This window comes from Terrapene carolina, unplaced genomic scaffold (genome assembly GCF_002925995.2).
Source record: "Terrapene carolina triunguis isolate 2854851 unplaced genomic scaffold, T_m_triunguis-2.0 Scaffold85, whole genome shotgun sequence".
NCBI classification, from domain to species: domain Eukaryota; kingdom Metazoa; phylum Chordata; order Testudines; family Emydidae; genus Terrapene; species Terrapene triunguis.
In genome coordinates this window covers 27623074-27650208 of record NW_020664436.1, presented here as the reverse complement: position 1 = coordinate 27650208, position 27135 = coordinate 27623074, and the positions used below count along the sequence as shown (strand labels likewise).

Genomic DNA, 27135 nt, shown 5'->3' with positions numbered 1-27135 from the left:
ATCAGGGATACTCCATAGAGTATCTCTCCTTCCCTCCTCACAAACTATCTTCCCGAACCCCCTTCCAGGATCCTTCTCACCAATTGATTCTTCGGTAGGAAGCAGAATCCTTTTTATTCCGGGGAGGGATAGAGAGCATCCCTCCTCAGTACCGGGGGAGAGGGTTCTACTCCCCATATTTCCTAATTCCCAAAAAGGACGGAGCGCGGAGACCCATCCTGGACCTTCGGCAGCTCAACAACTTTATCTGAAAGCTGAAATCCAGGATAACAGTGGCATCTATAATCACCTCCCTTCAGGAGGGAGCATGGTACGCAGCTCTTGATATGAAGGATGTATATTTTCACACGGGCTTTCACCTATCACACAGGAAGTTCCTGTGTTTCATGGTTGGTCAGCAGTGCTACCAATTCCACGTCCTCCCCTTTGAACTCATGATGGTGCCCAGGGTGTTCACGAATGTTTTTGCAGTGCTAGTAGCCCAGATGAGACATTAGGGATATATGGTATTTCCATACCTAGATGACTGGCTTCTGGTAGGCCAATCCCGCCAAGAGGTTATATCAGCAACAGAGTTATTTCGGGACCTCCTTGCCATCTTAAGTGTTTGCATAAACGAAGACATACATTTGTCCTGCACAAGGACAGTAAATTTTATAGAAGCATGGCTGGACTCAATTTCTGTGAGAGCTTTCGTTCCTGCAGACAGATTTTAGGCAACGAGCAACCTGATCTCTTGCACCACCTGCAAACCTCGATCTACAGTGTGTCGGTGCCTCTCCCTGTTAGGCTATATGCACCTATCTGACATCTTTCATCAGACTCCATTTGCGGTGCCTACAAGCTTGGCTTCACTTGACTTACACCTGGGCAGGGTTATCATATCTTTCAATTAATCCCCTCCCATGTTGAGAGGAGAGGAAGCCAGTATTCATACTGATGTCCAACCATAAGGGAAATCAGTATCTCCCTGTATAGGTGTTTTGGCCTCACCAGTTCTCCTTTCTAGAAATATCAAAAATTGAAGTGGTTTTTGAAAAGGTTCCCAAGCAGTTTAGTCAGCCTGCCACTTGCAGTGGCCTGCAAGGATCTCCTTGTCAGAGGCAGTCGGGGAGCCTTTTATTACTGATTGCTCCTGACATATTGGTTTAGTATTACTTGTTAATGCTATGTTTTTCCCCCAAAAATGCACTTGGGTACAATCTTATCAGGAAAAGAAGCTGCAAGAAATATAACCTCTGCTGCAGGGAGCCATTGAACCTATGCCATGTGGTGAAAGAAGGAAAACTTTTTCAGATCCTTCTAAATAAAAAGACAGGAGGGTATATTATACAAGGGGGAAAAAAATTCAAAGTATGCATCCAACTTCATATTTCCATTAAAGTATAAAAGAAGAGAGTAAAATTAAGATGCCAGTAAATACTGTAAGTTAGTTGGGGAGGTGGTAGTGAGTTGCTGCACCTGCTACAAGGTTTGTAATAATTTCAGACAGTCTTTGAAGAATGTTTTTCGTTGTTTATAACTTAAAAATCAAATGCTTAATTGCTAATGGTTCCTTCCCCGCCCCCCCGCCCCCCCCATAATGGGGGGTGGGTTGGTTGCTTTTCCTGTATCTATTTCCAATATGGCGTTACTAAGTGTTTTAGCTTATGCTTTACAAACTTATACTGAATCTAGTTTGTGATGTAATTAGAGATCATTAGTGACTTTGCAGTAGACCAAGTGACAAAAGCAGTTTAACTTGATTCATTTCAGAAGGCTCAGAGCAATGGGCCTGAAAAACAAGAAAAAGAGGGAGTGATCCAGAACTTCAAACGGACTCTATCAAAGAAAGAAAAAAAAGAAAAGAAGAGGCGAGAGAAAGAGGCATTGCGGCAAGCATCAGATAGAGATGATAGACCTTTTCATGGAGATGATATGTAAGTTTATTTTAATTTTGATGAGTTAATTATGATATAAATTAGTTGTATTATTACCTCTCAAAAAAATAAATAATAAGTAACCACTTAACATTGGGGGTGGAGGGGGAATAATTTAAAATAAATAACATTTGGCTACCACAACAGGACGAAATTTTATGGCAGCAACTCCTAAAGTGTGCAACAACCTGTAAATTTCGCAGCGAAATTGTTTGTTGTCATGAGACATCTTTCACTCTTGACTCTCTTCCCATTCGAAAATCCACAGCTGTTGCTCATAGGTGAAAATACTTTTCAGAAACTTCTTTTGAAATGATTATTTTCAAAGATGAGTTTCTCCTTTTGCCCTCCAGGTAGCCTGGATCCACTCCCTGGGCCTTGACTCTTGGGATCTTGTCCAGGCGATCCAGCTCATGTGCTTCTGTTAGGAAACGGAAGAGCTTGTAGCAGGCTTCAGCGGCTCATCTCCTTAGCTCCCTGGTCTTTGGCTGTTCACTGTTCTCCAGGCTGCTTACCTCACCAGCCTACGATTCTGGCTCCTGCAGTTCTCTAACTGCAAACTGGACTCCATCTCTAACTCCCCCATATATTGCTGCCTAGTTCAGTGGAACAGTGCAGGGAGCATACTATTAATCCTTGTATGGAACTTAATTTGTTGGGAAAACTGAGGAGCAAAAGGCAATGTAGGCAGGTGCCTGTAGAGCTCACAGACAAAAGAAAATGCTGGCTGTGATGACCAAGTAACTTAAGTACTATAGCTTATGTCAACGTGATAAACTTAAGGCTAAAAGTTTTAGAAATGAATACCAAAAGTTAGGGTTCTGAATTCTCATATTCAGGCACCTAAATAAGATGCCTGATTTTCAAAAGTGCTGAGCATCCATCATGTCCTATTGAAGCAGCAGATAGTGATTACTTTGAAAATCAAGCCACTTGTTCGGGTGCCTAAATATAGATTTAGGTGTCTAAGTTTAGGCATCAATTTTTGAAAACGTTTGCCTTCAGCTTTGCAGACTGAAAACTTGTAAACCTAATCAGGGATTTACAGGAAAATTAAAATACAAAATCATACACTTATAACCTTAATGTTCTATTAGCATATAGCGTTAGCTTTTGAATTTTCAAACTATGAAATGAAAAAGTTAAGGTTCTCTTAGTAATGTTAATTCAGTCAAAGGTCACGCACATATGTTGTTCTGAAATCCTGTTCTTTAAAATGTGGGGCCATAACATTTCTCACGTTTCTAATACACAACTATTTCCTTGCTACCCATTTTATCTTGTCCAGAGGGAGCTATGAGAGTTCCTTTTCCATTGTTACCTGCTACAAATGCGAACCCATTGCTTGTATTTCCTTCTGGAGCCCCAGGCCACGTCTTCTTTTGAGGACAGCAGCAATTTCTTTTGTTGTTGCCTCAGAACCTCATGTCCTGCAGAGTTGTTTTTTCTTCTTTCCTTTTTCCCAGTTTTTGGACCTGGATATTTTGTTGGGCATAAACACTTTCATCTAAATAGAATATTTGGGGTCATTGACTTCAGTACTTTTCTTCCCGGTCAGTAGGAGCCTGAAGTACCTCACAGTGGGACCTAAAAGCACCAGTTTTCTCCCTACTCCTGCTTTACAGCTTTATTTGCTGCAGAAATTTAATAAACACCTTGTGTATTCACGTAAGCCTCATTGTGGACATTTCAAAGAAAATATTTGCTCAGTGCTCACCTTTGATGAAGAAGCAAAATATTAGAATGTGTAAGGAATGGAATAGAAAATAATGCTGGAATATTATTCCTTTTTATATGTGTATATGTGTATGTATAGTAGTATATCTTCACCCAGAATACCATGTTCAATTCTGGTTATCCTATTACAAAAAGGATAGAGCAGAAATAAGAGTTCGAGAGGGAAGTGGGGAAATAGATGCCTGGTGAATGCTATATGAGGAGTGATTGAAAAGACTTTTTTAAAGAGGAGTTAAATAATAAGAAACATGAACTAGGTACACAAAATAATGAACGGTATAGATGGTGAATTAGGCACACCTATTTACTCTTTCTTATGATACAAGGGCCAGTGGACAATCAGAATCATGGAAAGGCAAATTTACAACTGCTAAAAGAAAATTTTTTACACTATGGATAACTGCTGTGTAATTCACTGCCATAAAGTATCATTGAAGCAAAGAGCTTATGAGGATTAAAAAAAGGATTGGATACTTATATGGATGATATTAACATCCACATCAGAACAGGATAAAAAGGGAGATCTAAACTCTCATGCTTCAGGGTGTAAGTCAGCTACTTACTGTCTGATGTTAACAAGAAACTTCACCTGTAGACACGTTTTCATAATTATTCATTATGATGTTTCTTGTACTTGATTCTGAAGCATCTGGTATGGCCACTGACAGGTACAGGATACTGGAGTAGATGGACCTTAATCTGATACGAAAACTTCTACGTGCACTTTGTGAACTTCAGGAATAACTATATGATCTCGGAGATAAAGCTCTGGGCTAACATTGTGTATGGGGAATAAATTTGGCTAGTCAGATGTAGTTTGTATTGCATCAGAGATCTCTGACAAAATCGTGGAAGACCAGACTTTGTAGAAGACCAGAATCTTCATGCATTTTGTGGCAACCAGGATCTTCAACATATGCTTTTCTTGTGAATCAGTTGAATAGTTTCATGGCAATCAAGATCTTTAACGTATTCCTGAATGAATGAAAATATATAGGTTCATGGAATTGTGCAGAAGGGGCAATGGGATTAGAGGGAAGAGCCTGATCTGTGTACGGGGTAGGCAGGATGTGTGGGTGGGATTTGGGGAGGAGGTGATGGAATGCCGGCATTTTTTCAGAGACAAGTTTTAGTGGTGCATTCTCTATGGTGTATCGGTGCTTGTGGTAGTGGTGAATTTTGTCTCAGGGTGAGGAAATATACTACTGTTGGTCATCTTTAAAGCCTTGCTTTTTTTAGGTTTTCATAGATTTTTAAGGCCAGAAGGGACCATTGTGATCATAGTCTGACCTCCTGTATGCCATAGAACTTCCCCAAAATAATTCCTGGAAGATATCTTTTTTATAAAAACATCCAGTCTTGATGTAAAAATTGCCTGTGATGGAGAATCCACCAACCTAGCTTCAACCTCCAGCCATTATATTGTGTTATGCCTTTCTCTGCTAGAATGAAGAGCCAATTATTAAATATTTGTTCCCCATGTAGGTACTTCTAGACTTATCAAGACTTCTAGACTTAACCTTCTCTTTGTTAAGCTAAATACACAGATTCAAGGAGGTCAGTCACTATAAAGCGTGTTTTCTAATCCTTTAATCATTGTCATGGCTCTTCTCTGAATCATCTCCAATTTATCAACATCCTTTAATTTGTTAAACATATTATGTAGTGAGCAAACTTAGCTCCACAATACAGTGTTCTTGTGCATTAATATTGGAGTTTTGTTAATAATGCAATTTCTTTTTAGCACAATTTTAATGTTTTTTACATTAATATAAAGAAATTATTGGTTGACCTGTCAGTGGATTTAATTGTTCATTTGAATTATTAGTAGAATACAAGTGTTTCATTTTGTCCAGAGTTCTCTGGGGTTTTTTTGTAGTTTTGCCTTCACATTCAAAATAATCTTTTTAGCCTTCCCTAATGTAATTTTGCTTGAACTTGGTTTTGTGATTCAAGTTGAATGCAGTAAAATGAATGTTGAGTAGCAAACACATACCAACTCTAGTTGCTTCCAGATGATCTACAACACTTGCAGACCAGAATAAAATTAAATATGTGAAAATCTGACTAGCATTTCATAATTTAAAATTTTTTCTAGAAAGACCTTGATTCTCTTGTCTTTGTAAGATGACTAGTACTAATATACAAGACTCTTGGTTACTATTTATTGTACATGAACGCAGGCATGTGAATAATATTCTAACAGAGGTATGGTAAGTGAAAACATTATCCTTGTATAGTGATGTACTCTGACTGTCACGGTACAGATCTGATTGTTTAATTGTTCATGTGGTAATTAGGATGTGTTTAGATGTTTCAAAGTATTGAATAATATATTTCCTTTTTTTCTTTTTCTTTAAATTAATTTGACAGTGAGAATTCTCGTCTTGCAGCAGAGGTGTACAAAGATATGCCGGAGACCAGCTTCACTCGGACAATATCCAATCCTGAGGTAGTCATGAAACGACGGCGACAACAGAAACTAGAGAAGAGAATGCAGGAGTTCCGCAGCTCTGATGGCCGGCCAGACTCAGGTAGTGATTCAGATTTGCTTCTTGAATGTTTTAATTTAATGATATACCACTTAAAGGAAGCTTAGCCCTTTTTTCACATGGCCAACAATTCTTGAAACTTTCTTTTATTAAATTAGTCCAGTGAAATCTAACTTTCCTCTCTTTAACTTACTCATACTAAAGCCAGTCCTATATCTGGTAACTGACTTTACTTTGGTCTCGTTGCTAGTAACATCTTCCAAAAAAAAAAAAAAAAACACTTGCTAGAGTTTGCAAAAAAAACTACTGCCAAACCATTAAGTAAAAATTAGTTCTGTAAAATTCCTGGACTTCAGTGTATCAATGTGTGTGACAGTGTTTGGGGATTCAAGTAAACGAAGATAATTTAAGCTCTTCAGTGTCCCTGTTTATCACAACTCTGCTGTGTGTAACTGGATTTAGCTGTCAGAAAGGTTGTAAGATCTATTGTTAGAATGTGTGGTTTCCCATTCATGTCATTTATATTTCAGAAAAGGTTTCTGGGAAACAGTTTTAGTTTTGATGCAGCGATTGCATGCTCATTCTGATCCCAGGCCTTTTCTTTAAAAGGAAGGAGAAATGGATCTCTCAGGGAAATATGGAAGAAGCTGTATACTGGTGTTTTATAAGCAGAGTCTTTCTCAGATACATGAAATCAAATATTTATAGTAACAAATGAGAATCCCTTTGTATAATGTGCTAAAAGATAGCTTTTGCTATTTGGGTGGGCACAGCATTTGTATGTAGGGATGGGCAAGAGATGGAATCTATGAAAGGAGGAATATGTAGAGTTTTGGTGTTAAGGTATACCAAAGAAGTCTGTTCAAACGTTTAGGACTCTTAAATCTGTGATTGCATATCCCTTTGCTCAGATAAAATAGTAATTACATATATTTTCAAGGTGGAACCCTGAGGATTTATGCAGACAGTTTAAAACCAAATATACCATACAAGACCATCCTGCTGTCCACTACAGATACTGCAGACTTTGCAGTTATTGAAGCACTGGAGAAGTACGGTCTGGAAAAGGAAAATCCCAAGGATTACTGTATTGCTCGGGTAAGTAAAGCTGTTAACATCAAAACACTCTTGGTGCTTATGTTTGAGGGGTTTTTCTTTCTTAAAGCAACTTTTAAAAAATCAGCACAGTTTATCAAAGTTTGTTGATATTTTAATCTTAGAACTTGTATCTTGTCACTTAGATATGTTAGTAGTTCTTAAGCAATTCAATTATTTTCATTTTCATAAATCTTTAAAACGAACCTAAACCTTCCAGCTTGATAACATTTTTATTGCTGCTTTGTTGCAAAACAATGCGTAACTGATGGAAATATATTTTTATACTTAAATTGATACTGCAGTCTTATGCAACTATATCAAATAAATTTTAGTAAAGTTTATAAATTAAGGCCTCAGTCCTGCCAACACTTAAGTTTGTGAGAAACTTTGTGAAAAGTTGGTTGCACTGAACTAAATGGAATACTCAATACATAAGTGTTGGCAGGATCAGGCCCAAGTCTGACAAAGTACACATTTTGAGATATTTTCAGACGCTGTTCAATAATGTATAGTAAGAGAACTGTTCCTGAAGCTAAAATTGAATTTCAGTTTGGTATTTAATTTTTAGAAGTTGAATATATATTTTAAGGATGTCTAATTAAAAAAAACCCTCAGCTCATTGAATGATATGAAAATGAGACAAATAGGTTTCTTTTAATTAATTTGGAAAAAAAAATCAAACTTTATATAGAATTTGTTTTTAATTTACCTATTAGCTGAGTGGTGTAGCTTCACCAGGGAGTGTCCACAGGCAACACACTGATTAAAAATACAGCTCCATCTGCCCATTCCAGCTGCTGGGGTAAGGAGAGGATGGTGGGATTTGAAATAAGGTGCTACGTCAGGGCCTTGTTTGTGAACTCCATCCTGTATATCAGCCTCTGACTAGTACCTGTTTGATTTAAATTTGAAGCTGTTACTCCTCTAGTTGGTAGAAGGGACAAAAGGCTTTTCTCCATTCTTCTTGCCTTCCCCAAGACTCATTGTTTTTTTGATGGGAAGGGGGGAAGGTGTCCTCTCTGCTCCTCTTTTAGGCCTTGTCTACACTGCCACTTTACAGTGCTGAAACTTTTTTGCTCAGGGATCTGAAAAAACACCCCCCTGAGCAATGTAAGATTCAGCACTGTAAAGTGGCAGTGTGTAGACAGTGCACCAGCGCTGGGAGCCGCGGTCCCAGGACTAGTAGCTACTCCCCTAAGGGGGTGGGGTTTTTTACAGTACTGGGAGAGCTCTCTCCCAGTGCTGCGGCCACGACTACACAGCCACACTAAAGTGCTGCCGCAGCAGTGCTTTAATCTTGGTAGTGAAGACATACCCTGAGTCTCCTAATTGTTGTGAATGGAGAGTGGGGAGTGATCCCTGCCATTCTAATCTTCTCCAGGCTCTGCTTTAAGCTTTTGGTTTTTTTTGTTTCAGTTTTTTGTCTAACACTGCCATGCTCATAGCTCTCAGTGGCATTATCAGCTTGAAACTGATTTGTGACAGTTTCATGTTTTCCCACCTGGGTCTAAATAGCATCAAGGAAGCTGACTAGAGATTTTTTATTCGATTTTCTGATGTTTGAGAGAACTGTGAATAGCTGCAGAGATACTGCAGCCTAAGACTGCAGCTTAGGAAGATAGCACTGAATCAATTTCTCTTTGGTTCACTGTGGAGTGTATCTTAATGTCTTAAGAAAAAAAAAAGTTTATATTTTGCAGAAGTAAGTGTCTTAAATCTTGTATGCATGCCAGAGAAATATTCCCTTACGATGGTGAATTTTTCAAGCCTTATCTTGTATGATTAAAATAAAGAAATGTAGTCTAAGGACTTTTGCATGAAGTTCAGCAAAGATTTTGCTGGTCTTACCAAAGAAGCAAATTGCTGCTTTAAATTTGTAGGCTTGTGGAAAAGCTTTAATGTGGAAAGTGGAAACTTTCCCCAGAAACTCAACTCTTCTTTGTATATCTAGTATGCTTTCATGTGTTTTTAAGGAGGTGACTGGTGATTTCCATAGATGATAATATAGATTTGTTTTGTGCTGTATCCTTATAAATTTGGCAGACCTGCTTTTCTGACTCTTTAGAGTCATTGTGGTTGGATAATATATTGTACTCTTCACTAACTGATCTGAATCTGCCACACTTCTGACACTATAGTATATGAACTTAAATGTGGAAGTGATTTACTGTTAGACTGAAATAACTTGAAAACCTAATTCTAGCAAAATGTTTTATGAAACTGAACTTTCCTGTAAAGAATTGCTTGAACTCTTTTTTTTTTTTGTTTTTTTGTTTTTGTTTTTGTTTTAAATGTCCTTGATTCAGCTTAGACTACATACATCATTATTTTCCTGACAGGGAAACATGTGAATAATGTGCTAACTAGATTAAATAAATAGATTTGGTTTCATTGTAACTTCTTTAGTACTGTTTATAGGAACTTTTAGTGAATCACAGCTATCTGTTAGCATCCGGTGAACAATTCCTCCTCTTCCTCCAGTGTTGTAAAAGATTGTGCTATATTGAGATTTACCTTGTACTTATGTTCTTCATTTAAAGCAGTCTTTGAAAAGCTGCATTAAACTGAACTAAAGTAACATCACTTTTTTGAAAAGTTTTCCTCTCCTAGTGTTTAGCATTTTGAAAATATGGTTCTTTGTCTTTTTGTTGATAGTGTTGAGATGTCTTTGGGGAGGATTTAAGTGGTTGACATTTACTTAGCTATCTAATTGGATTTTAAATTGTTTTACTGAGAAAAGACCCTTTATAATGCTTCATAAAATATCCATAATAAAGTTCGTTTCACTTGAAAGACCAACATCCATATTTTGCCAGTGCTGACTTTTTGTTGGACATGGCTCCTTGGGGCTGTATTTATCATTTTTCTTCTCACATTTTGTTAGATAGCCTATCTCTATACTGCAACTTTACCAGGTACAAGAATGGTGCCGTTCTAACTAAACATTAAGTGAATATAAGTTTTTGTTCCGATACTCATTTTTCTTTGTCTTTCAGCATGTTAATTTTGAGGTTCATTGCATATCATGAGATTCATTGCACACCTCTCAAGGTGTCAAATTAATTAGACAATTTTGTCTAAGCTACCTGTGCACATTAATTTGAATGTGACCTAAAACTTGGAAAATATTGTGTGGCATACAAGATTCTATTTTAGGATGTATCTGGATTAGATGCTTAATTTAGGATGCTTTATTTCTTTTATTCCTTATCCTCAGATAAATTAACATTTTTTTGCCTGTAACGCACAAAATGAAAGCACACACATGCTGATGGATCATTTTCAAAGAAAAATTACTCTTTTTGTAGATGACATGAAATGTTTTTGTTCTCCAGCATGTGAATAACATAAATGTTAGTGGCTCTTTTTGGGTAGCAGTGTCAGTGACCTTTAATTCTATCATAGTGATACGAAAAAAATGTTACTATCACTGAGCTGATCTTTGTGATGATATAAGATTATAAATCAAAATTTTAATTTATTTTTAATAGACCACTAGTAACATGGCACACTGGCTTGTTGACAAAAAGTGGCAGGGCAAAAGAACAGCCTGTGGAAACTCCAATATAGATAGCACTGTTTGTTATTTTTTACAATATATATTAGAGCAGTGATCCCAAAACCGTGATATGCTCCCCCTAGGGGTGTGTGGAGGAATATTCGAGTGGATGCAGCAGGACCTAAGCCAGCCCCCCACAGGGGGCGGGGAGGGAGCACCACCCAGCTCCGCCTCTAACCCCCTCTCCTCCCTCACCCCACTTTTGCCCCCAGCTCCACCTTCAGCCCAAGCTCTTCTGCAGAGCCAACTGTGCATTAATGGAGGGGCATGCGTACAGATTCCATTGCTGGTAAGGGAGGGGTGACAGGAAAATTTTGGGTACCACTGTATTAGCGGTATAACTAGTAGCTTTTCCTGCAGCTTAAGTTGCCGAACACATCCTATTAGAAGACTGTTTTTTATAACTTCATCAAATTTTGACGGTTCAGGTTGAAATTTTCCATGCTGGTTATTTGTTTTAGGCTGAATATTTTGGGGGAAGTTTCAGCTAAAATGGTTCAGACATTTCAGAGAATGAGGTTAGGAAAAAAATTATTTTGTCCATGTAAAAAAAAAATTCTTACATCCGTTTCAATGAAATGCTGTAATGCTGCTTTGCTTTGGAGTGGGGGCTTGCCACAGGGGATACCCTGGTATCAGTGATGTACCTCTTGCTGCCCCCATGAAAATCCACTCAAATTTGACCAAGTTATACACCTCTGAAAAAAACCCCACAGTTAGCACATGATAGGTAGTGGTTTGTTAGTGGCTTGCAGTGTTTTCTGAAGATTCTGACAAAGGTAATCCTCCACCAGACTATCAAGCAAACTTTAAGATTGCTTTGCATTGCCAGAGTGGCACAAAGTAGCATTAAGAGGGCCAAAGATCTAGTCCAGTACTGTACATTAATTGTGTTGGTCACGCACCATATAATTCTCTTGTGTGTAGGGGGAATTACAAAGTGAGAAGTAAGAGTGTGTGTGGGAGGGGATAATAAGCACGTGTTTGATTCTGGTTTACAAACTGCGAAGACAAAATAATTGCTTTATCAGAGGATGATAGTGTATCGTGAGTGAAATTTGTTTTTCCTTGGTGCCATGAGAAGTGTGATTGACCCTAGTTCAGCAAAGGGAGAGAATCAGAAAATAGGTTAATGTGTTGCTTGCTAAGGTTTTTTTATATTTCTAATTGCATAATTCACTATCTCAAAATAGAAGCTGTAGTGAGGAAAATCCATCGCTAGGTCCTCTGTACAAATCTTCTGATAATTTTTCAGTGGAAACTCATAGTTAACTTTCCTTTATAGGTTATGCTTCCTCCTGGTGCTCAACACTCTGATGATAAAGGTGCTAAAGAAATTATCCTTGATGATGATGAGTGCCCACTTCAAATATTCAGGGAATGGTCTAGTGATAAAGGTATATTTAAAATATTATACAGAAATGTAAGATAGTACAAGCCATCTGTGTAAAGTAGGAGGTTTATTTGAATTACATTTTGCAGTGTTCAGTTGTATTGTATTTGTTCTTTTTTTTTTTTTTTTTTTTTTTTAAATAGTCCACGTCCAGAATTTTCCAGGGTGAACTTCAAGGCCGACAGTAAAATTTTCTTATTCTTTATGGTTAAATACATTCTCAAAATGTACAATAAAGTGGAAAAATTTACTAAAGTCCTTAAAATTGACTAGTGGGGTAAAATAAATGACGCATTAAAAAAAATCTATGGTTTCATGAACCTTAAATAATTTCACTTAATAAAAACACAAGGAACATATTGAATATGCTATATTATAAGCAATATGAAGAACATTTACTGCTTTATGGATGTTATATTTGTTTACGCATTGGTAGTAGGACTCAGTGGACGTGTATAATGTTGTGTTGTTTTAGGAATACTAGTCTTTCAGTTGAAAAGACGGCCTTCTGACTATATCCCAAAGAAAACCAAGAAACAAACTGATGGAAAGCCATTAAAGGGGAAGGAAAGAGTTGACGGGTCTGGCTATGGCTCTTGCCTTCCTCCTGAGAAACTACCCTACCTGGTGGAATTAAGCCCAGGTAAGAGTTCTGATTTATAACTGATGGAGTTTTTGTAACTGATCACACTTCAGATTGAATTATAGATTTGTTATATTGAGCTTTCAGATTTGGTACTTTAAGTACAGTGGTTAAAACACTTAACGGATATCACTTCAGTAGCAGATTGTCTCTGAGCTTTTACTAGCTAGCTATGAAAATGAGCTTTAAAGTGTTGCAAAGGAACCTTTGTTTGGTATTCTTTAACTTTCCATATTTTTAGAAGATTCATCTAAAAAAATAAGTTGTTCACTGAAGGCAGATCACAAAGTATTAAAAAAAAGAAAGCATAAACTGGAGTTTTGTTTGGATTTTTGGGTGCCAAACTTGATAGATACATCACTGTATTTAGATTTCTTATACACTTTTATCACCTTTTAACACCTTATCTATAGATGTCTTTCAATATTACAACTTAATATGAAAAAGTAGTTGTACATAGGGTTGCCACCTTAAGTAGAATAAATTGAGGCTTTCATAGAAATGTATTCCTTTTGTGGTTTACAAGTGTATAGATTGTGTACATATTTGAGTCTTCAGATTGGTAGAAGTAGTATCGTAACTGGTTCTACTGTAAACACGACTTCTTTTAAAAAGTCTGTTGCTAAAATCTGAATTACCTAATTGCTTTACCATATACTGCAGCACAGTTATTAAATATTACTATGGACTGTGAAATATGATACATAAAAGTATACTTGCGTGTATTTCTCTGATTTTTCTTTAAAATCATTTGTTTTATTTTCTAATATACAAAAACCATCTACATTGCGTCTCCAAATGATTAGCAAAAATGAGGTTTTATTGTGCAGATTTTATTGCCACTGTTCAGGCTGCTCCATGAACAACAACATAATTTTGAGAAACATCCTGAAGTGCTGGTATCTGCTGTTTCTTCTTTGAGTAGTGTCCCTATGGGTGCTCCATGTCAGGTGTTTGTGCACTCCATGCAGCTTTGATTGGAGATTTTCATTAGCAGTGTCCGTTCAGCCTGCACATGTGCCATTGATATCTTTTTGCCCAGCACCAAAGCTGTATCAGGCTGCCTGGGTGAACTGCCTTCTGTTCTTTATCAACTGCCTTTGCTGGTCCACTTGGTGTTTGCCTTGGCTTTTGCTGTGCTTTTTTTATCCCAACTTAGCTAGCTAGCTGGTTCTTAGTTTGTAATTTCTTTTGTTTAAAACAAAAAAAGTGTGTGTTTTTCTTTTCCTCCCAAAAAAAGATTGTTGTGGCACAGCTGGGCTGTGAAGTTCTTATAGCATGTTGGGGGGGCCTCAGAAAGAAAAAGGTTGAGAACACCTTCTCTAGAGCTGTGCGCAGACACAATTTGTATCCACATCCGATGTGCGATCCGCAAATGTGGTCCATGGATATCTGCAGATTTGCAGGGCTTTAGAAATCTTCCAGTCACTTCTCAACTCCTCTTCCAGGACACCAGTTCACTGCTGCATCCCAATCTGAACATTCTCTGCCTCAAGGCTTGGCTCCTTGATGGGTCACAGGACTAGAGTTATCCTGTTCTGCAGAGGTACAGCACATATCGTTATATAGTAGGAAGAATTCTACCAGATATACTTATCTTCAGAAATGAAGAAGTTTTGTTCACTGATTTGAACTCTAGGGCACTGTCCTGACTTCTGCCCCTCTTCCACTTGTTCTGGAATACCTGTTGCATCTAATGAAAAACAGTACTGTCACTTAGTTCTCTTAAGGTTCATCTGGCAGCCCTAATGGCCTTTCAGAGCACTGTTGAGGGTTTCTCCCTATTTGGTCAGCCTGCAACTGCAAGGTTCATGAAAGGCCTGGGAAATCTCTTTCCACCTGTAAAAGTTCTTGCCCCTATTTGGGACCTTAATCTGGATCTTTAAAGTCTCATGAAGCCTTCTTTGAACTGATGGTGACCTGCTCCTTATTGAATTTATCTATGAAAACAGCTTTCCTAGTGGCTATTACCTCAGCCCATAGAGATGGAGAGACTAGGGCCTTAATAGCGGACCCTCCTTTCACAGTTTTCTACGAGGATAAAGTTTCCTTACGTCTGCATCCCAGGTTCCTTCTAACGTGTCATTAACCTGCCAGTTTTCTTTCTGAAACTGCCTGAGTCCTGTCTGGAGACTGTGCTCTGTATGCTAGATGTCAGAAGGGCATTTATCCTTCTACCTACATAGGACTAAACCAGTTCCTCAATCCCCTAGACTGTTTTGTTTTCAGACAGATCCATGAGCTCTGCTGTTTCTACCCAGATGCTAACGAAATAGATTTCAGGGTGTATTATAGCTTGTTACAGTGTTGCCAGCATTCCAGCTCCTGCCTGTGTGTCAGCTCACTGGATGAGGTCACAACCTACATCTATGACTCTACTTAAAAATGTAGCAGTTGCTGAGATCTGTGAAGCTGCTACGTGGTCTTCAGTACATACCTTCTCCAGACATCATGCTTTAGTTGATGCCTCTAGATCTAATGCGGCAGTTGGTGGTGCAGTCCTTTCCGCTGTAATGGACCCAACTCTGAAGTGCTCAGGGCAGGTCCACACTACCACTTAAGTCGATCTAACTTATGTCACTCAGGTGTGAAAAAGACACCCCCCCCAAGCGATGCAAGTTACAGCGACATAAGCACTGTCCATGCTTGTGCTATGTCGGCAAGAGACACTTTCCAGCAGACATAGCTTCTCCCTCTTGTGGAGGTGGAATAATTTGCCAATGGGAGAGTTCTTCTCAGTTGGGATAAAGTGTCTTCACCAGACCCGCTACAGCGGCGCAGCTGCATTGGTGCAGTTGCGCCGATGTAGCGCTTCTAGTGTAGACCTGCCCTCAGCGATGGAGAGCAGGAACTAAGGGCAGTTTGCCCGTGCAGCCTGTTATAGCCTCTGTGTGGGGCACGAGCATATCAACACAGCACATGGGCACACTGAACGGACATCATTGCTAATGAAAATCTCCCATCAAAGGTGTATGCAGCGCACGTGCACCTGAAGTGGAGCGCCCATCGGGGCACACATCTCGAAGAAGTACAGTTACTGCACTGGGTGAGTTACTTTTTCATAGCATATCAGGGTTTTTTTCCAGTGTATCTTTAGTGTTTTAGCCTTTTAGGGATTAAACCTAGATTTAAAAAAAAAATTTTTTTTTTGTTAGTATTAGTTATTTGTAGTTCTGTTTTACTGGTTATGTAATTTGGCTGTACTGTTTGTGTATTTGAATTGGTTCTTTCAGTAGATGTAATTTGGTGTATTCTGGAATTTGAAAGTTGTAGTGGTCCGTTAACTTTCATGAGACAAGGGTGGGACACTTGGTATTAAGTGATTTTTGAATCAGTTAACCTTTTGGCTGCAGTATCCCTGTGATACTATTTTAAATTATGATTTTGTTTAAATCAGTAAAAATTCAGATAATGGCTGGTGAGGTCAGCAGAACATGTGGCACATGCCAGAAGTGTGTTTTTTTTTGTTTGCTTGTTTTTTGTTTTTTTAGGACTAAAGTTAATGAGATTTGCCTTTGAATTTCATAAGAAATTAAAATGCTTAGAAACAATCTTTTTTTGGTTCTGGTCTAAATTTTCTGCTTATGGAGCCTAGTTGTTTTAGTATTAAAATACTGTGCATCTGGCCAGTGGAACGAGACATCCAATAATCAATAGATAAAGAATCTTAAAATGAGACCGGTGGCAACTCTGTATACAGTTAACTAACTACAGCCTTTGCACTTTGCTTGGACACTGATCTATTGTTTGTGCTTTCTTCTAACAGCTAGTTGTTGGCTTCTTAAACAATAATAGAAATTAATCCATCCACTTACTTTTCAGGATTAAAGTCCTTGTAGGTTTTCAAGTTGAAAGAGTTAAATGCACTGCATCCTTTTAAATTGAATAAGCATTGTCTGGCTACAGTTTCACCCTTTCCTGTCTTTTCTTTTCCTGCCTTCTTCCGCATGTTCTGCATGGTATCTGTCCTGCTGGTGCTGCCTTCACCTGGGTCCTGTGCATGTGTTTCTAACCCCAGGGAGAAGGAATCACTTTGCCTACTACAACTATCACACTTATGAAGGTAATGCTGCATTTAATACTGTTCTTTCTCCCTAGTCACTAAAAACAGTGCTGGCAAAAAATAAAAAACCCAATATTTTTTCCCAAAGAATGAAAGACTATCCTCTTTTTTTTTTTTTTTTTTAAATGGGCAATTTATTATATGAAACACTTATTTTCCTGGATATATCAGATTAATTTTAAATAGTCTAATTACTGGTGAAGAGGTGTCAAATAGGTCTTCAATTAATCAGATACTATTAACCCAAGAGCTAAACCTTCCAGCTAAGGCTCACAACTGGATTTCATAAGGCCTTTCCCTGTGGTTAAAGGGCAGCACTCTACTGTGAAGGAAAATGCTCCCTTATTCGCCTTGTTGCAGAACACAAGGGGAGTGTTTTTTGTTTTTTGTTTTTGTTTTTTTAAACCTCCTTCTCCCTGACTGTAGAGGGGGGAAGGATTTTTTTCTGAATGCTTTCTTGGCTGTCCAAGTGGGGATAAAGTGTTCAGTAATCTTTGCTGCTTAGGCGGATGCTTGGACCACTGGAAGAACTCTCTCTTCTGTCTTCCCTATAGAGTCCCAGTGGCAATCTTTGGTATTTCTCAAAAAGCTGGATACGCTACTCCCTGCTCTATATGATATGTCTATTAGGCAGAGCATTGATCAGAGGGACTCACCCACATAGATTCCAAGGCCAGAAAGGACCTGATCATCTAGTCTGATTTCCTGTTATTACACAAACCATAAAACTTCCCCAAAATAATTCCTAGAGCATATCTTTTTAGAAAAGCATCCAGTCTTGATTGAAAAACTTGATTTGATTTTAAAATGACCAGTAATGGAAAATCCACCTTAATAGAGGTAAAAATGTTCCAATGGCTAATTACCTTCAGACTGTTAAAAATTTAGGCCTTATTTCCAGTCTGAAATTGTCTAGCTTCAACTTCTAGCTATTGGATCTTGTTACACCTTCCTCTGCTTGATTGAAGAGCACAATATCAAATATTTGTTGCCCATGTAGCTACTTTTAAACTGTAATCAATTCCCCCCCCTCTCCCCCGCCCCCTTAACATTCTCGTTAGGCTCAAGGAGCTCAGTCTATTTAGCTTATCACTATAAGGCATGTTGTCTAATCCTTTAATCGTTCTCATGGCTTTTCTCTGGACCCTCTCCAACTTAACATCCTTCTGGAATTGTGTACACCAGAACTGTACACAGCATTCCAGCACTGGTCACACCAGTGCCAAATATATGGCTAAAATAACCTCTCTACTCCTACTCAAGATTCCTTTGTGTATTCACCCAAGGATCTCATTAGCCCTTTTGGCCATAGTGTCACACTGGGAGCTCATGTTCAGCTGATTACCTCCAAATCTTTTTCAGAGTCACTGCTTCTGAGCTAAGGGAAACATATCTAAACATACGGCCTTTATGGTTGCTGCCAAAAGCTTTTTGAAAAAAAAATTCTAATTTAATAATTACTCAATGTAAAATTCCATGAGGGATGAGATGAGGAACCACAGCAGGGCTGCACTCAGTTACAAGTCTCCAATTTTAAAGCTCTGCTCATAACCTGCTTTACAAATCATTGCAGTGTTCTTTGATTCTCCTGTTAATGTAACATAATATGCAGTTACAGCCTATTTTGCCAAACAGGAGAAGCGTGCAAAGCAGCTTGCTTACTACTTGAGAAACTACTATGGTAAAACCTTTATCAATACACCATTTCCCAATTTATTTAGCAGTTCTCTTATTTTGTCTTTGTTCCATAGAGTACTTTAAAGACAGTAGTGGTTTTTTTTATCAGCAGTGCTATTACAGTGTATAAGTGTAGTATCTTTGCTTGGTGAAATAATAATCCCCTCTGCAGACATTTGGCACCTTGCTCCATTGTTTTATGGAGCTTACTCTAGTTTCACAGAGAGCATCGTACCATAGAGTGGAAAAGCCTCATGAAATCTTGGTTGATTACAGAGAGTAGATTTCATCATGGAGGAATAACTCATATTACAATTGCAAGTTTTCCACTCAAGCAGTTTTTGTTCTTTAAAATATATTACTTAATGTATTTTTCACCAATTCCTACTATAGGAAACTATATTTAAGATTGTGGAAGACGCCTTTCCTTTGTTGGATCTCTTCGTATATTAGAGTCTGTATATTAAGCTGTTTTCCAATGTTCAAAGTCTTCTGTTTTACAGTAGAAGTTATCTCCTCACTGGGTGTGTACTATTGTCACAGTCTTAGCCATCTAGGCTGTCTTGCCACAAGGGCCTGGCAGACTTTATACTGACTAGATTCACGTCACAATTGCAACTACTGCCTGATAGTTGTGCATTTTGCTGCCAGCTGCATCCCTCACATTCTGTCTAGTGTATAATCTTGTTAGCCTTACAGCTGTTGCATTCACAAGAGCAGTTGACTAATCAGTTGGGATGCAAAAATGTACATTAATTTTATCTTTGGTACCATCCCTGGTGCTTTTCCCCGCTGTATGTTTCGCAAGTATAACTCTCACATAAACAATGGGAAGCTATTAAGGATAAGGGCTCAGTGACCAAATTAGAAGTGGGAGGTTGGGATCTGGAGCCAGATGGGCACAGGGAGTAGTTGACGTAGCTGGAGATGCAGAATGACTGGTGTATATAGGAGACTACAGTATACCCTCTGAAACCTGGATTGTGATTTTGCCAAATAATTCCTTCTCCCACCCAAAGAAAGAATTTGCAGATGAGGCTCCAGTTCTTGGGACTCCCTCACAAACCCAGGGTTCGATTGATGGGCACAGGTCATCCAGGCAACACCAGTAGCTCTCCAGAATTCTTCCATAACTTGTCTCAATTTACCAGAACCATTTATATTGTAATTAAACACCTTTGTAATGGTGAATTGAGAAGAGCTATGGTAATATTGTTTGACCTGTTGCCTGGTCCCATCAGATACAGCAAAATAAGAGGAGGAAAAAGACACCTGACTGCTGCGTTGGTTCAGGGCTCCTGACCAGGCTGGTCTCAAAGACCAAATTTCCCAGCTATGAATATGCTTGGTGGTGTGGAGAGAAATATTGTCAATCCCAGCAGTTCAGAAATCATGATTTTTTTTTAAAAAAAAAAAACCTTTTCACTTATGAACCTTTAGAATTCATGTTTTCAAGATTTGCTCTGCATCCGGAGATCTAGAAACTAGTTTTAAATAAAAGCTGAGACTCTTATACAATAACTGAACTCCAGGAGTTCAGGCTTTAAGAAAAACATGAAATATTGGGAGAACTGGCAACACTGGCAGAGGCAGGAGGTAGAACTAAGGAGAAAGGGACGTACAGTGGCTGAGAAAAGCTGCAGAGACAGCCAGGCACGCTACTATCAACACCTTAGCTCAGTGGTGATTCTCTGTTTACAGTTACGTTTTGAGGCCTATCGGGTAGATAGTGTTTAATCCATTTAATATGTTACATGTAAATTGTATAGCATTCTAGCTTTTAATCAAAATATTTTGATGTACCAAGTCAAACAAATTACAGAAGTCTAAATATATTACATCAACACTATTCCTTTATCAGCCAAATTTATAATCTCATTAAAAAAAAAAATCAAGTGGGGCCTGGTTTATACCTAAAACTTGCATCAACCTAGCTGTGTGGCTGAGGGCTGTGAAAAATTTCACACCCTAAGCACCATAATCAGGTCAACATAATCTCTGTTGTAGAAGTAGCTAAATCCACAGAACAATTCTTCCATCAACCTAGTTACTGCTTCTGAGAGGTTGACTGCCTACATTGATGGAAAAACCCCTTCCGTCAGTGTAGAAACATGTACACTATGTGCTACACCAGCAAAATTGCAACACCATAGCTGTACCACCGTAATGGCTATAGTGTAGACATACCCTTAGTTTGACAGGATTAGCTGTAGTTGATGAGAAAGAGATTTAAGATAAACAGAAGTAAGACACACTTCAATTGAAATAAAAGTATCCACACAAGTTTGAGCAGTTAAATTTACGACTAAATCTGTATGTAGAATTTAATCAGAAAAATATGAATGATGATTGGAAATTGTTTAAGAACACTTTATTAGGTGCCCAAAAAGTCTCAATGCCACAATCAAGGAAGAAGGCCATATTGGTTAAAAAATGCAACCGGGTTTAGAGGGGATGTGAAGGCAGCTATGTTAGAGATAGAGATATAAAATAATGGAAGAAAGGGGAAGCTGATAGTAATAAATATAAATCAGAAACAAGGAATTGTAGAAAACTGATAAGGGAAGCAAAGGGACACAAGGAGAAAATGATGGCCATCACAACTTAAAACCAATAAGGAGGCGTTTTTAAAAGTATATTAGAAACAAAAAGAATCATAACAATTGTATTCATCCCTTACTAGATGAAAATAGTGGAATTATCAATAATACGGCAAAGTCAAACACGTTCAATAAATATTTCTGCTCTATATTTGGGGAAAAAACAGGTGATGTAGTCACATATAACACTTTCCAGTCCACTAGTATCTCAAGAGGATGTTAAACAAGTGTTTCTAAAGTTAGACTTTTTTTTTTAAATGAGCAGGTTATATAACGTGCATCAAAGAGTATTTAAAAGAGCTGGCTGGACCATTAATGTTGATTTTCAGTGAGTATTGGAACATCAAACAGGAACATCAAGGGGGTTGGTCCCTCAGGGATTGGCTCTTGGCCCTATACTATTTAACAGTTTGAGTAATAACCTGGAAGGAAACATAAAATCATCACTGATAAAATTTGCAGATGACTCAAAAATTGGAGTGGGGTAAATAATGAAGAGGACAGGTCACAGATACAGAATGATCTGGAGTGTTTGGTAAACTGGGTGTAAGTAAACAATATGTATTTTAATATGGCAAAATGTAAGTGTGTGTGTGTATGTATATATATTATATATATAGGAACAAAAAAATGTAGGCCATACTTGCAGAATAGGAAAAGCAGTGACTCTGAAAAAGATTTGGGAGTTGTAGTGATAATCAGCTGAACATTAGCTCCCGGTGCGGTGCTGTGACCCAAAGGGCTAATACGATCCTGGAATTGCAGCTGGTATTGGAATACTATGTCCAGTTTTGGTGTCCACAATTCAAGAAGGATGTTGATGAGTAGAGCCATGAGAATGATTAAAGAATTAGAAAACCTATCTTATAGTGGTAGCTCAAGGAGCTCAATCTAGTTAGTTTAACAAAGTGAAGGTTAAGGGTGACTTGACTGCAGTCTACAAGCATTTACATGGGGAGCAAATATTGATAATTGGCTCTTCTGTCTTGCAGAAAAAGGTATAACACGATCCAATGGCTGGAAGTTGAAGCTAGACAAATTTAGACTGGAAATGAGGTGTAAATTTTTAACAGTGAGAGTACTTAACCAGTGGAACAATTTAGCAAGGGTCATGGTGGATTCTCTGTCACTGAAGATTTTTAAATCATGTTTGAATGTTTTTCTAAAAGATCTGCTCTAGAAATTATTTTGGGGAAGTTATCTGGCTTGTGGTTTATACAGGAGGTCAAACTAGATGATCACAATGGCCCCTTTTGGTCTTGGAATATATGAATCAATGAAGTAAACCTGCCTGGTTTAAACAGAGGTGTGTGTCCAACATTGCCTTTTGCACTGGTTTAACTAAATCAGTTTAAAATTACACCTTTAAACTGGTGCTACTCTGTGCATAGCTAGCTAAATAATAATGTATATATCCAGAGTATGTAATACTGAATGGTAGTATACTTTGTTTCAAGAGTCTACCTTCCTCAAATTTATAAATTCAGTGTGTAGTATCTTTGAATGGGTAGTTATGAAAGTGGCTATATATCAGTGGTACATTGCACTGATTTTTTTTTGTAGCATGATTAAACAAATATATGAAATTGTTGATCAAAACTAGTTTGCAAAACAAATATTGTATGAAGTTCCATCTTTCATTTTGTATTAAGTTAAAAGATGAATGACAAAGCAGTAGGAAAGTTAATAGTGCCTTATATGTTATCAGCTTACTTGTTGCTATATTTTAATAACAAAGTATCTGTGGTGGGCATCGTTGTGGGTTTTTTTTAACTGTGCAGTACATGCTTATTACAACTGGAGCTGGTCAGAATTTGGAATTTTGTCAGAACAAAATCAATTTTTTAAAGATTTCCCGTGAACCAGGGACTTAAAAAAAAAAAAAAAAACACACACACACAACAAGAAATCACTGAAATATGGTGTTTCTGAAACTAAATATGCTCCACCGATCCTGGACAAAATTAGTTGAATCTGAAGTGTTTTGTGAAACTTTCAGGTTCAACAAATCAGTATTTTCAGCAAACTAGTTCATCAGAAAATTTCCAACCAGCTCTAATTACAGCTTTATCTTGTTAGGCAGTATGTTGGTAAATCAGAAATTTTCATAAATGACTATTCTCTGAATAGTTTTAGGTGACAAGATCACCTTTGCAGATTTTTATTACTTCAAATAATATTAGCTTTCCAGTTGTGGGCACTTTGTAAGAATGTGTGCATGCAAATACAAATGTTTGAAGAAATTAATACTATTAAGGAAGTCATAGAGAAAATATCTTATCAAGACATTTGAAACGTGTAAAATGCCAAGTTAGAAAAGATATACAGTTCATTCCCTACACAATGATCTAGAAAGGTCTGAGCCACATAAATAACCAAGTTTAAAATACACAAAAGCTAATTTGATCTCCCTTCCTAAGGTTTATACTTTCATGTTGGCTTATGTCTGTATATGCCAAGTTAGCTCTAACCAACTATGTCTACAGTGAAAATCTGTAAGCATTTTTCTGCACCTGTGCATCTCTGCTAGTGCTACCAATTGTGGCAGATGTAGTGCAGATGGGGTGCAGACATCTTTACCATGCTGTTTATTTGTTTACACCAGTAAAAATTTTAGACTATACCATCATGTATCTGTATGTGTATAAAATAAAACACAGATCAGTGTTATACACTTATTTATTGTGCACCTTCTACTACTTGACATGCAGTGTGCCCAATAATGCACATCTCCCTAGGAATTTTTACAACATTTCAAATTTCAGAGCTTCAAAAAAAAATTGATAGTTTTTAAAATTAGTATCCTGCCATATAAATATTTCCTTTCAATCTCAAATGTATAATTCCCCCTTGACACACATGCGTCCCTCCCACCCTTCCCCCCAAAAACCTGCATGGTCTGAGTTCCAGGATGAACCATATTTCCATTCTGGATCAGTGACAGGTTTAAAGTTTGATACCTTTGCCCTATTAGGGAAAGGAACAACTTTCTTAAACCGTAAGTTTTTGGGAGCAGGGATTGTATTTTATATATGTAAACAAGACCTAACCCATTGTAATAATTAACACCATTGGAATGGGACTGTTACTCATAGACTTTAAGGTCAGAAGGGACCATTAAGATCATCTAGTCTGACCTCCTGCACAATGCAGGTCACAGAATCTCACCCACCCACTCCTGTAACAAACCCCTAACCTATGCCCGAGTTATTGAAGTCCTCAAATCGTGGTTTAAAGACCTCAAGGTGCAGAGAATCCTCCAGCAAGTGACCCGTGCCCCATGCTGCAGAGGAAGGCGAAAAACCTCCAGGGCCTCTGCCAATCTTCCCTGGAGGAAAATTCCTTCCCGACCCCAAATATGGCGATCAGTTAAACCCTGAGCATGTGGGCAAGACTCACCAGCCAGCACCCAGGAAAGAATTCTCTGTAGTAACTCAGATCCCACCCCATCTAACATCCCAGCACAGACCATTGGGCATATTTACCTGCTAATAATCAAAGATCAATTAATTGCCAAAATTAGTCTATCCCATCATACCATCCCCTCCATAAACTTATCAAGCTTAGTCTTGAAGCCAGATATGTCTTTTCCCCCCACTATTCCCCTTGGAAGGCTGTTCCAGAACTTCACTCCTCTAATGGTTAGAAGCTTTCCAATGAGAAATGCTGTGTTTGCTTCTATCTGTTGAAAATCCGAGTTAGACCTTAACATTGTGGAATTATGATGAATGGAAAAGTACTCTTCAGAGGTTTCTAAAGTTTTATTAAATCTATTTTTCTCTCTCTGTGCAGCCTGTAAAGTTGTTCTCATGATAACTAAGACACCTGACTTTATTAGTGGATGGATTTTAAAAAAACAAAGTACTAATTTTTTTAAGAAACTATAAAATATGTGGCATATGCAAGGTGATATAAAAGGTTTTATTGGCTTGGACACTCAATGAGTAATGAAGATTTCTGTAATTTAGATAAACGAAAACTTTGTGAACTCCATACCTTGTATTTGTGTGTGTGTAATTATATTTTATGGTGTGTATGTCTATGTAGGAAATACCTGACGGTATGATATAAGGTTTTACTAGTAAGAATGTGATATGGGTTCACTATTCACAAGAGAGAAAATCATGAATGCGAGATGTAGATCATCCCAAGCAAGTGCCTATGTTTATGCCTATAAGTATTTTTTCTGTGGCATACATAACAGAAGAACTATTTTAGAAATATCCCAAATAATAAACCTCTAAAATCCTTTTTCATATCTCTCTGCATGAAAACGTAGGTGTCTTTGTTAGCATGATTGAAATTCTGGCCGCAGATGACATCAGTAGCAAACTTTCATTGTCTTCAATGGGGCCAGGATTTCATCCTGAGTCCAACAGTAGACGGCTCAGCGGAAGCTGTAAAAACCTTTAAGTAAACTAGCACTGCAGAATATTGAGTTATTGATCTTTAAAACTGTGGTATTTTTAGGTGTAGAATAGTTGCCACTGGTACACGCCTGAAACTTGCATCTTCAGGGCGTCAGTCAGGTGTCATTTGGATCTGTGGTGTTGGGAATTCTGAATTTGGGAGGAGGAGGTGGAAACACCTGTAGATTTAAAAACAAAACTTTGCTGTTTTGAATTTTGTAATGTAAAAATAAGTCCTCGAGAGAAGTATTAATGGGCAGAGTGCAGGTGAGATGATCAAAGGTGTATAGGATAAATAGTATACATGCCTGGAGTTTTCCTTGAAACATCATATGGTGAAATTTTAGATTTCTGTAGATTTGCTATTGTGTAACTTTTACCCATTTAAATTAAGAAAATTTGCACCTTCTGCTGTTTCTCTCCTCTTCTACATTATCACTTAACCCTTCTCCTGTGTCTTCCTTTTTTTTCGGTCTGTATGTGGCTTTCATCAGCTGCTGTGCTGTCTTCTGTGTGCTGGCAGTTAAGTGTAATTCATTAATATCCTGTACAATAAAGCACTGGCATATAGTATTTCAAAGATATGTATGTTTGTGAACTTCGTGGGCAGTGCAGATAGCAATATAGTGGAAGTAAAGCACCTTGGATGAGGAGAGCAACCTAAGAAGATGAATCTGCAAGGGAAGTGCCCTTTAAGGATATGGGCTTCTAAAACAGTCATATATTCAGTGGTTCGCTGGTAAAGAAGAACTTGCATATCAAGAGAAACTTGAAAAGAAGTGAGATTGTTTACCTTAAAAAAGAGATGACTAGAGGGGATGTCATAAAAGTATATACACGGAGTGGTTAAGAGAAGGTAGATCAGGTGCTGCTGTTCTCTGTATTTCAGAATGCAAGAACAAGTGGACGTTCAACTAAATTGAAAGGTAGCAGATTCAAAACTGATAAAAGGAAGTACTGTCTCTATACAAAGCATAATTAGACTATGGAATTTATTGCCACAAAATGTCTTTTGAAACCAAGAATAGAGCAAAAAGGGATTAGACAGTCATGGATAATAAGAATATCTGACGTTTTGATAATGTGAACAAAAAAATGGAATGAATATATGATTTCGTGCTTCAGGGCTTAGAGATTGGGGATGAGAGGGTAATCATCCCCAATCTGCCTACATTGGGGCTTCTTGCAACTTTTCTGAAGCATCAAGTACTGGTTGCTGTCGAAGACCGAATACTGGGCTAAATGGATTGTGGGTTGATCTAGTCTGGCAGTTCCTGTGTTCCTAGACAGAGACCTGAAAATGTAGGTTAACAAAAGCTCAGGAATTAGGAGTGATTTTTAAGGGGCTTTCAGGAATCTGCGCTAAACTGTAAAACTTAGTTCTGGACTATGAATAAATTTTCAATTTCTGACTGATAAAATGTCAAATTAATCATGGGTGTGGAAGAATGTGGATAGACACTATACCTACCTCTTGTTTTCAGATGCTGAAGCATAAAATTGATTTGATTGCTATAAAAGATGTGTAGTGGGGCTGTTTAAATG

General features: G+C 37.9%; 1 protein-coding gene across 16 annotated transcripts in view; it reads left to right on the top strand.

The window, feature by feature from the left end:
- The window catches only part of AFDN (afadin, adherens junction formation factor), a 221141-nt gene that overhangs the window by 92422 nt on the left and 101584 nt on the right, over positions 1-27135 (top strand). For 15 of the 16 annotated variants that reach the window (XM_026649712.2, XM_026649711.2, XM_026649710.2 and 12 more), the window contains exons 4-8: positions 1756-1919; positions 6030-6190; positions 7089-7246; positions 12091-12202; positions 12674-12841. In XM_026649712.2, coding sequence (XP_026505497.1) covers positions 1756-1919; positions 6030-6190; positions 7089-7246; positions 12091-12202; positions 12674-12841 — 763 coding nt within the window. The remainder of the gene's footprint in view (positions 1-1755; positions 1920-6029; positions 6191-7088; positions 7247-12090; positions 12203-12673; positions 12842-27135) is intronic. The other variant, XM_024205965.2, reaches the window with a different exon arrangement.